Source organism: Hemibagrus wyckioides, linkage group LG23, assembly GCF_019097595.1.
Source record: "Hemibagrus wyckioides isolate EC202008001 linkage group LG23, SWU_Hwy_1.0, whole genome shotgun sequence".
In the NCBI taxonomy this organism is placed as follows: Eukaryota; Metazoa; Chordata; class Actinopteri; order Siluriformes; family Bagridae; genus Hemibagrus; species Hemibagrus wyckioides.
The window spans coordinates 15,235,327-15,247,179 of NC_080732.1; the positions used below are offsets into that span (position 1 = coordinate 15,235,327).

The 11,853-nt window shown below is 40.1% G+C and overlaps 1 protein-coding gene across 1 annotated transcript; it reads left to right on the top strand.

The window, feature by feature from the left end:
• Window positions 1–1,546: 1,546 nt before the first annotated feature.
• zdhhc11 (zinc finger DHHC-type containing 11) lies at window positions 1,547–11,076 on the top strand. Its single transcript, XM_058376062.1, has 11 exons — window positions 1,547–1,892; window positions 4,378–4,599; window positions 5,213–5,391; window positions 6,444–6,545; window positions 6,621–6,745; window positions 7,663–7,818; window positions 8,611–8,726; window positions 9,127–9,185; window positions 9,556–9,613; window positions 9,692–9,764; window positions 10,540–11,076. The coding sequence occupies exons 1-11, from the start codon at window positions 1,884–1,886 to the stop codon at window positions 10,671–10,673; spliced, it is 1,233 nt and encodes a 410-aa protein (XP_058232045.1). The 5' UTR covers window positions 1,547–1,883; the 3' UTR covers window positions 10,674–11,076.
• The last annotated feature ends 777 nt before the right edge of the window (window positions 11,077–11,853 follow it).

Sequence of the window (11,853 nt, forward strand, 5' to 3'; positions counted from 1 at the left end):
TAAACCACATATACGTGCAATATTTTGACCATTGCTTGTTTATACTCGCCTATCCTTTGCATATACTGTTTAATGAAATCGAAATCATATTTTAAATGAACAAAATTTGGCAAGGATATATATATTTTATATATGTATATACACTATATTGCCAAAAGTATTCGCTCACCTGCCTTGACTCGCATATGAAATTTAGTGACATCCCATTCCTAATCCATAGGGTTCAATATGACGTCGGTCCACCCTTTGCAGCTATAACAGCTTCAACTCTTCTGGGAAGGCTGTCCACAAGGTTTAGGAGTGTGTTTATGGGAATTTTTGACCATTCTTCCAGAAGCGCATTTGTGAGGTCACACACTGATGTTGGACGAGAAGGCCTGGCTCTCAGTCTCCGCTCTAATTCATCCCAAAGGTGTTCTATCGGGTTGAGGTCAGGACTCTGTGCAGGCCAGTCAAGTTCCTCCACACCAGACTCTGTCATCCATGTCTTTATGGACCTCGCTTGTCATGTTGGAAGAGGAAGGGGCCAGCTCCAAACTGTTCCCACAAAGTTGGGAGCATGGAATTGTCCAAAATGTCTTGGTATGCTGAAGCATTCAGAGTTCCTTTCACTGGAACTAAGGGGCCAAGCCCAGCTCCTGAAAAACAACCCCACACCATAATCCCCCCTCCACCAAACTTTACACTTGGCACAATGCAGTCAGACAAGTACCGTTCTCCTGGCCACCGCCAAACCCAGACTCGTCCATCAGATTGCCAGATGGAGAAGCGCGATTCGTCACTCCAGAGAACGCGTCTCCACTGCTCTAGAGTCCAGTGGCGGTGTGCTTTACACCACTGCATCCGACGCTTTGCATTGCACTTGGTGATGTATGGCTTGGATGCAGCTGCTCGGCCATGGAAACCCATTCCATGAAGCTCTCTGCGCACTGTTCTTGAGCTAATCTGAAGGCCACATGAAGTTTGGAGGTCTGTAGCGATTGACTCTGCAGAAAGTTGGCGACCTCTTCGCACTATGCGCCTCGGCATCCGCTGACCCCGCTCTGTCAGTTTACGTGGCCTACCACTTCGTGGCCGAGTTGCTGTCGTTCCCAAACACTTCCACGTTCTTATAATACAGCTGACAGTTGACTGTGGAATATTTAGGAGTGAGGAAATTTCACGACTGGATTTGTTGCACAGGTGGCATCCTATCACAGTTCCACGCTGGAATTCACTGAGCTCCTGAGAGCGACCCATTCTTTCACAAATGTTTGTAAAAACAGTCTGCATGCCTAGGTGCTTGATTTTATACACCTGTGGCCATGGAAGTGATTGGAACACCTGATTCTGATTATTTGGATGGGTGAGCGAATACTTTTGGCAATATAGTGTATATTATATGTAAGATGCATAAATTTAACAGCGATGTGTCACGTGTGCTATCCCAAATACGCAATCATTTAATATTGTTAAATCGTACTTAATTTTTTTCTGGCTGCTTTAACGAAAGTAGAGCGCAGATGTGTAGCAAACGGGGAGTCGACTCTCACGAAAAAGAACCGACTCGTTCTCAAACGACACATCAGTAGTATCCAGGCGATAGTGTACCACCTGAGGAGGTTCAAACCTGTAGAACTTCTTCAGCTCTGCCTGCAACACGTATGGGAAGTTTATTGTACGATTTCTTTTAGACATGGACGATTTAAAGGCGTGAACAAAATTCATTCTGCTGGACGAAACCACATTTTTTATTTATTTTATAGTTCCAAAGGCTGAAGCTGGATTATAATTGTGAATGGGAATTTATCACCGAAGATCCGCTAAAGTTGTCTAGGATGTAATCTGGACGACGGAATGATGTCATCTGGAAGTCTGAGAATGCTAATAAATGTATAAAAAAAATGACGAGCGTAAGTATTTTTTAACAGGTAACGTTATAATTTAGTACTTTTTTACATTAGTATCCCACAGTAAACATTTATATATTAAGTTCACAAAATCAACAGTAACATAATACTAGGAATAAAAAGTAATAATAATAGTGATACGTGCTTTTGTGGATGAGATAAGATCCAGTTGAATGATGAGACTAAATCAGCTCATTAGCATCATTTTATATTTCCATAAACGTAGCTCACGCGCTGTAGCGTTGCTAGGATACAGCACCTCATTTGAATATGTTACAGGTGGACAAAACGACGCAGGTAAAAGACAGCAGGAAGACAAATGGACGCTAAATACGGGTATAACACTAAGCACGGGTTGGAAGTTGGTCAAACACAGGCAAAAGATACTAAATATGGGTCAAAGAATAATACCTGCACACGAGAAGAGGACTAATAAAGGCAAAGCTAATCTAACGATTTATGCTAACCCACACAGGTGTACTAATAGAAGAACAAAAACTCATAAAAGAATATGAAACACTGATATAGATAGGAAGTCGATGAAATATAGGTAAAAGTTGGACTAAACACAATAAAGAGGCAGTGCACTGATTTGCACTATATTGCCAAAAGTTTTGGGACACCCCTCCAAATCATTGAATCCAGGTGTTGTTTTTCAGGGTTTGGGCTGAGTTCCAGTGAAAGGAACTCTTAATGCTTCAGCTTCATACCGAGACACTTTTGGACAATTTAATGCTCATAGCATTGTGGGAACAGTTTTGGCCCCTTCCTGTTCCAACGTGACTGCACACCAGTGCACAAAGCAAGGTCCATAAGGACATGGATGGTGTGGAGGAACTTCATATGGCCAACTCCATATTACATTCATGTGCATGTAAAGGCCTGGCTCGCAGTCTCCGCTCTAGTTCATCCCAAAGGTGTTCTATCAGGTTGAGGTCAGGACGCTATGAAGTTCCTCCACACCAAACTCGCTCATCCATGACTTTATGGACCTTGCTTTGTGCACTGGTGTACTGTCACGTTGGAACAGGAAGGGGCCAAAACTGTTCCCACAAAGATGTGAGCATTAAATAGTCCAAAAATATCTTGGTTTGTTGAAGCATTAAGAGTTCCTTTCACTGGAACTAAGGGGCCTAGCCCAACCCCTGAAAAACAACACCTGAATTCAGTGATTTGGAGGGGTGTCCCAAAACTTTTGGCAATATAGTGTAGCTTGAAGTTGACAGGCAGGAAAAAAGTATGATGAAATAGCATTAAAATAATATTATGTTTAACCCTAATACAGAACTAAAAAGATGAATAGAAGTCAAAGGAAGACTAAACACATATAAAGCAGAGTAATACATGTGAAAGACCGATACAGGTACGCGGTGTACTAAACACCGGCCCGACTCAGCAGGAATATACGACTTGCAGGAGATTTGTTGTTGTATTCGCTAGGCAACTCAATTACTTTGCTCATTTTCCACATCGATTGGCACAGAGAACTCCTCCCTACAGTTAAACAGGTCTCTGTGTAATCAGGTTGCTTAGCTTGCTTGTACAACAAACCTGAGTTGAAATATTCTCCAGGAAAAACCGAGTTCATCATATAACAGCACCCACGGATGGAACCAGGGTGGAGTAATCTGTTATAACCCTAAGCATTTCTACCTAGAAGCTAGACATCTATATCCTGAAGCTTTGGAAAACCTGTTTCAAACTGTAACAATTTCCTGGTTAAATAGCGCATTAGCATTTGGACTCATTTTCATATCTTGCTCACTTCATTGGCAGTGAGATAGTTGAACATTAGCTCTGTATGACAGAAACATCCTGTATTAGACAGCTCAAACTTCAGGCTATATAAGTATAAATATATGCAGCAGCGTGCATTGGTTAAAACTGTTTAGCGAGTCAATTCAGGTGTCTCTGCACTGGTAAATTACAATAACACATGGCCAGTGCTTTATTGTTTAGTTATCAAAAATGAGTATTATGTAGCACCTTTCATCGAATAAACCCTTAGGCCTTTGAGTCTATGCATCCTAGTGAAAGAGGCAGAGCTTCTGGGTCTTTAGGTCCTAGTGAAGGAGGTGGGGCTTTAATGAAGAAGGAGGAGCACTTGGGCTTGTTGGTGCCAGTGAAAGAGGTGTGACCTGTGTCCATGTCAGTCCCAGTGCTAATCAGTTTTAGTGTGTTACAATAAGTACCCAGGCTTGGGTTCCTCTCAGTCCCATTGAAGAAGGCATGGCTTCTTCTGTGGTCAGTCTCCCTAAAGAAGGTCAAGAAGGTGAATCGTGTGATTTTTACATATCCTTTATGAGCTTGTCAATTTCAGTAAAGGAGGTATGGCCATCCTCAGTGAAGACATGGTCTTAGTATCTTCAGGTTCAGAGCAATTCAGTTTCATTATGGCATCGTGTAACATTTAAAGAATGCATTTTTATATAAGTAATCATCTTTAATGCAGTTCAGTTTAGGCAAAGACTATTTGACTGTGTTCCAGGTCAGCTGTTTCCAGCGGCGTTTCAGACGCACAGTGCCATCACGGAGAGAAAGCAGCAGCGAACTCGTCACGGCGCCGGTTCACTCAAGAGTCAACGGATGGTCCTCACCACTTCATGTTCTTCAGCCGGTGGCATGGCTCATATACAGCTTCATGGCCATCGTCGGCTTTGGAGTTTATATCCCACTCCTGCCTCCACCGTGGAACTACATTTCATACGGAGTATCCTGCTCAGTTTTTGATGTACTTTTGCTATAGCGTGTGGTAATGGCAGGTTTCAGGGGTGCCAATAATGAACTGACTTTATACTGTATATATTCAGAGCGTCCTGGTGGTCCAGCGGCAGGATCCTGTGCTCTCATTGCCGTGGCCCGGGTTCGATTCCTGGGCAGGGAGCTAACCCAGCCACTGAAGAGTTAACTCTCAGTGCTGGTCCCAAGCCCGGATTAAATGGGAGGGTTGTGTCAGGAAGGGCATGCGGTGCAAAACCTGTGCCAGAATCGACATGTGGACCAAATGATCCCTAAACGGGGAGCAGCTGAAAGAACAACAACATACTGTATATATTCAGATCCAGTTTCAATACAGATATAACTCTGTAGAAACTGTTACACTCAAATTTAGTCCAAAGGAAAAGTAGAACTGGAGTTGATTCAGTCACATGACCCAGAAAATTAAAGTATTTTTATAATAAAGCATAAAGAAGGCTGTATCACAACTTCTTGAATAGACCCCGGGCCCTGTCTAACCACCCTTGGAAGTCACACAAACTACGACTTGATCAGTTTACCTTGTGTCTAGATGTAGTTTATGACCTTAACATATTTCCAACCAGGTGATCGGTACAGCCTTCGTCCTACACTTGTTGACTCATCTGGCGGCGGTGACCACGGACCCAGCCGACTATGCTGTGCGTGCGAAGAAGGATTACTCCATCCCTATGCCCGTGTTCGACAGGAAGAAGCAACCGCATGTCATACACAATCTGCACTGCAACCTGTGTGACGTTGATGTGTATGTACAGTACAAACCCTGTCATGGTCTCTTATGTCACTGTATTCATTTTTATTAATGTATTATTAGGTTGCCGTATCAGAGAAGCACCAAGAATAAGTATAATATATCCACCCCATTCTGTTTAACATTAGTGCCATATCTCAAGAACGAGTGGGTGAATGTTTTTGTAGGATTTATATAGAATTATTTAATGTAACCAGTGCATTAGATTAAATCATTTCAACAGCTTCATTTCTGGTTAAAGTGTATTAGAAATTAGAAATTAGTAATGAGAAGGATGGAGACATCCCTGTTAATGCTCTTGGCCTCAGGTTCTAATAATTTATAAAATCGGATGATAAGCTAGGGTCTAGATTTACACCAAGGTCCCTAAATGTAGCTTAATGTTTAACAATCAAGCTTTGTTTTATTAAAATTTAGTGGAAAGAATTTTCTCTTAATACTGACTTTTATATCTTTGACACAGTCTTGACACTTGAAACGTATGTGTAGAATTTTCTGCGTAGAAGTGGAAGCCTGACATCTGCGAAATACAGGCAAAATAGAAGGACCTAGAAAAGAGCCTTGTGGGACACCATGCTGCACTTTTTCTGATAAAGTTAACAGCTAATTTTTGCTGGTCTGGTATATTTTCGTAGCCTTGCTGCACTATATATTTACTCTGCATCTTATTTATATATACAGTGCAAAATTTCACAGGTAAACACCTTATATTTTACATCAGCAACAGATATCAGTGACATAATGGCAGCATTTTTGGCATACAGGAAACACACAGAAACAGACCACTAATTCCTACAGATTTAGTTGTATATATACACTGACTTGAAAGCCTAGTTTACAGAAGTAAACAATAGCAGAAAATATTTTGTACTGGCTTATTTTTAATCTGTGGTTTCCTTACATCCTCACTACTGTGCTTATGAGGCATACATTAGCACCTCACACAGGGAGCTGTATGCTGTATTGCTGTTTCACTATTACTGTTGCTACAACAAGAAAAAGCCCAGCATCCTGTCTGAGTCAGCTTGTTTACTGTCTCTCTGCAGGGGATCTAAAGTGAAACACTGCGGCAGCTGCAACAAATGCATTGCAGACTTTGACCACCATTGCAACTGGCTCAACAACTGTGTAGGAAGGAGGAACTACTGGTAAATATCTAGAAGCATGAAAGAGAAATCATTGTAAATGTAAGTTTGCTTGTTCATGCGTTCTCCGGCCCCTAGGCTATTTTTTGTCACCGTGCTTTCGGCTGCTTGCGGAGTTTTCCTCCTCATCCTGGTCATCTCATTCGTCTTCATCGAACACTTTGTGAATCCTGAGATTCTTCGTACAGCAGCTGCTTTTCAAGGTACACCACCAAGGTGTCACATCTCACATAGATGTAAGAGTGAAGCAGATTTAATCAAGTTTTTCAGAACACTACAAACCCTTTATGGTTGTGAGCTTTTTCAGTGAAGCTCCGCAAGATCCGAACTAAGTATAAATAAAATAAGCATTATCTTCTTCTTCTTTCGGCTTTTCTCCTCAGGGGTGGCCACAGCGAATCATCTCTCTCCACCTATCCCTATCTTCTGCATCCTCAACACTTGCTTCATATCCTCATTTATTCCATCCATATACCTCCTCTTTGGCCTTCCTCTTTGCCTCCTGCCTGGCAGCTCCATGTCCAACATTCTCCTACCAATATACTCACTCTCCCTCCTCTGACCATGTCCAAACCATCTTAATCTGGCCTCCCTAACTTCCTCCCCCAAACGTCCAACATGAGCTGTCCCTCTGATGTACTCGGCCAACCTTGTCACTCCCAAAGAGGACCTCAACATCTTCAGCTCTTCTACCTCCAGCTCTGACTCCTGTCGCTTCCTCAGTGTCTCTAAACCATACAGCATGTCTTGTACACCTTCCCCTTGATTCTCGCTGATATTTATACTCCCGACACCCATTCCAACCTGCTTGCACTCGCTTCTTTACCTCTATCCCACACTCTCCATTACTCTGGACTGTTGAGCCCAAGTACTTAAACTCCTGTACCTTCTTCACCCTGTAATCTTACTGTTAAAATAAGCATTATAAAAACTTATAATAAATGAAGCCAAAATACAACTTTCCTTCCATTTTACAGTACAAGGCATAGAGTCTTATTAGCAACTCTTCTCCTTTCTTTCAGTATGAGGTAGAAGATGCAAACTTTACACATAATGTAATGTGATATTTTTTATTGAATGAATTGGTGATTAATTGTTATTCTGTCATATCTCTACACAGCTGCTAACGGAAGCACGATATGGTTTGCATTTCTACCAGTAGCACCAGTGCAGACCAGTTCAGCCAGTCTGCTGGTGTTGGCTGTCATCACTGTCATCATCGCACTCGCCTCATTCCTACTGCTGTGCCACTTACTGCTCTTCCACATATACCTGTGTGAGTGCACACATCTCAGGGGGTTTCAGAAAGATAGGCTCACCCGAGTTATTTGCTCAACCGAGTCATTGTATTAAATGAGGTAGGGATCTATTTAGTCAATTTGTATATATTAAACAGATACGAAACATATACTATGTCTATAATCAGTTAAAAGACAAGGAATAATATAGACTAGGCTAACTAATAATACAAGCCAATATAATTGAGCAGAGATTCCCTTTCTTGCATGTGTACCACGTGTGTGGTTATCACTTTTAAGAAAACCTTTGCGTCTGACCTCTATGGCTTGCCACTCTCTGCACTCCATCGGACCCCTTTTGCTTTCCACTTTCCATAATTAGATCATGGTTTCCTGCCCTCATTAAAACTGATCTGCCTAGTGAGGACTTAATTCTTCTCGCTTTACTTAAACAAGTTCCCATTACTCTTCATTGATTTCCGCATTTATACCCTATGCGCTTGGTTTTGTGAATTTTATTTCTATTTTTTAAACACTCCAGCTTACTCAGTTTCCTTTACTGATGCTCCAAGCCTAAAAGACACAATAATAATAAAAAATAAAATAATCAGTAGCCAGAGCTGGATTTTTCTTACAGCTTGCAATGTCATAAAGTGTGATGTCATAAAATATAATAAAGTGCTTGGTCTTTATTTGGCCTGTAATGTCCAGAAATACCTTCTCCTAATCTGCATGCCAAAACAACTGAATGCAATGAATAGGGAAGGTATTCATACTGATCAACCATGTGTTCTGTTTTTCTCTCTCTCTCTCTCTCTCTCTCTCTGTAGTATATAAAGGCATGAGCACCTATGAGTACATAATGAAGCAGCGCCAGTTGCAGATCTCCAGGCAGCAGGAGAAAGGAACCACACAGCCGTCTTCCTCTGACAGAACTACATCTCAGGTTGCGTCTTAGTCTTCATAACATCATGTCTCTTTATTACTCTCACGCTCCACCTTTTAGTATTTTAACTCTCTGTAGGACCTGTGTCCTGAATTTATATTTTGTATGAAAATACAGGACATTCCATATTTATCTCAAATAATCTGAATGGGAATGGGAATCAGTGATGAGGGAATTAGAAAGTGCTGTGATTTACACTACTTCACTACATGTTCAATGCAGAATTAAGCCTGGTGCACTAGGTTTTGTCAAATTCTTAAAAAAGATAAATACTGTAAGATAAACTAACCTGATCTTTTACTACCTTATGATCATATCCTTTTTCATCATATTATAGTCTACGATACGGTGGCCCCGCCTTGAACCATAACCCTAATAACATTTACTTTTCTTCCTTCAGAACCTCGGACCGTTCAAGATGTCTCTAGGGTGTAATGGACTATTGTCTGGAAAATCAAGGTGAATTTCAGAGTATTCATAAGAAAACATTAGTAAAGTCATCCATGATTAAGTGTTTTATGATTACGTCTCTTTTGGGCGCATTCATATGACTGAGTATGAACAGTAGTAAGAAGTGTAATTACGTTCTAAAATATAAGAGTCAATCTTTCTGCAGTATGCAGAGAGTATATTAAATTCAGATGCATGTAGATTTGCATATTTAAATCATTTGAATTAAAGGAAAGGCTGCTGTCTCATTATTTTGCAGTATTGCCATTTAGAGTCGTTTATTATTTATTACAGAAACAAGACGTTCTTTTGACGTTCAATCATTTTTTGCTTTTTGTTGACTGAAATATTCCTTTAATATGTTTCTCCCTCTCTTTAGTATCTTCAAGTACCAAGACAGAGGGAGGTCAATGGTCTCAAGAAGCATCTGTTCTCAGGTTCATTAACATCAGCAAGCACATTTCTATCATTATTACTGTGTACAGCTGTGATGCTGAATCCTCTTCTCACTGCAGAGGAAACCTCAGTCTGCTGGTGGAGAGATCGGTCCAAACTACGGCTCGAATTCAGCTATACAAGTGATACCAGGTAGTATTCATTCATCCTTTTTACTAGTTTTACCAACTAACAGTAGGATCTAAACTTTTTATAGCCACTGTAGAGCTGCTAGGACAATCCTGTAACAGAGTTTCATGACGTAGGATCGAATTTTAAATACACTCATCTACACAAATACACACACAATGTAGTACAGCCAAAGACGCATCCATTAAATGTCCTGTACAGCAGAGCCAAAAGCATAATAACAGAGAATCCCTTGCCCTTCAAACTGTCTTTGAGGCAGATAGCTTTAGGTAATCATCTTGAGAAAGACACAGAACCTTATGGGCAGATTGTAAACTCACAGCACAGAACACAATAAATAAAAAGATTTAAACCGCCAATGAACAATGCAAACATATATTTGATTTATATATTTTTTTAAAAATGAAACAAAAAATATATATAATAAATATGTTAAATAAATAAATAAAATTCATTTTATTATATATAATATATAATGTCAAGGCATTAATTTATAATTTATTATAAATTAATTAATTTAAATATATAATTTAATAATTTTTTTATTAATAATTTAAATATATAATTTATAATAATAATAATTAATAAAATATTATAATAACATTCTTAATAAAATAAATAAATATAAATTATATTACAGAAAATAAAAAAAAATTAAACAAAACAGTAAAATAAGTAAATAAAAAAATTATTACAAATTGTAGGAAAGGGGTTCAAATTAAAAGTGATACAAGCAATAACTAAAACCAAAACATTTCTCCTGGTGTGTTGGTTTCAGGTGTAGCTCCAGGAGGTTGGATGATGAGTATGAACCGGATAGAGAGACCGTCGACCGTACAAAGCGAAGACCCCGTCGTTCAGAGTCCTCTCGGCACCTCCACCGTAGACCCGGCTGAGGTTCGACAGCAGTGATGCTGAACTCCTCACTGCAGCAAGTATAGTCAGCTCTTCCGTGGATACACACATACAGAACGAGCCGCTGCGATTTTTGCACACACACTTTTTACAAGCACGGGACGTGAAAACTCTTCTTCACTCGTCTTCAGTATGTGCATTATCCTGGTCAGTATAAAGGGGGATTGGGAGCCTATCAGAGGAACACTGGGTAGGAGGTAAGGATACGAGTCTGTTATGCACACTCCTATTCATAACTATGTTGTGTAAGCCAGTGCTTCTACTGGAAGTATTTTGAGAAACACACACACAAAGAATATGTCAAACAACACCACCCAAACTCCGCCTTGAACCGGGAACCCTGGATCCCATCATGCTGAACAGATGCTGACTAGACATATGTTCACTATTTGTGTTCACACTACTGTTTCTAACTATGTTTGATAATAAATGTCAAAAATATTTCAAAAACCCTGCATTTTGTTCCTGACCACATGATGGCGTTATTGAGTAATCGGTGCTGTGTTTACAGTTCACAGTTCAACAATACAGCTTGCTGTTCCTTACAGGATTTTTCACTCTTTGCTTGTCTGCTGGTTTTTGCTGTATCAAATTATGTAAAAAGAAACGCACTTAAGCTATAACTATCTCGGATCTGTAATTTTACAGGGTGGTCCTGTCTCAAATCAATCCCTGACATTCTGTGCTCAATGGAAATGACAGGACAGATCACCACACAGTATCTCACGGGATGATGCTGTTCGTCCAGAATAGCCTCCTTCCAGTGCGTGGGATGTATCCGAAACTGCACTATATTTACTGTGTAGTGCACTATTTTAGGAGTTCTGCTATTTTTATCGGTGCTAGAAAGCACACTGGAGTACACTTAGTCTGCAGTGAGATCCCAGCATGCGGTTTAGGTTAGTTTCCACATGATGTACCCTAGATATAGACTGTTCAACAGGAAATATGACTAGATGCTAAAAATGTAGACATGAAATTCATCATGTTTTGTCACACTGGAATGTCCTGGACAGATTTATAAGTGGCCCAAGATTAGCAACTAGGCCAAAGATTCTAAAATGTGCCTTTTGATATCAGTATTATGTGAAGATTACATAACATTTACAACTACCTATTAAGGTTAGTGTTAGTAACTGTACAAACTACAGTTCTGTTTTATTTTGTAAGGTCAACG

Excerpts from the sequence above, each read along its gene's own strand:
- zdhhc11 (XM_058376062.1), top strand. Across the intron at positions 5,392-6,443 it reads AACCTGTGTGACGTTGATGT|GGGATCTAAAGTGAAACACT; the intron begins GTATGTACAGTA and ends GTCTCTCTGCAG. Across the intron at positions 9,186-9,555 it reads CTATTGTCTGGAAAATCAAG|TATCTTCAAGTACCAAGACA; the intron begins GTGAATTTCAGA and ends CCCTCTCTTTAG.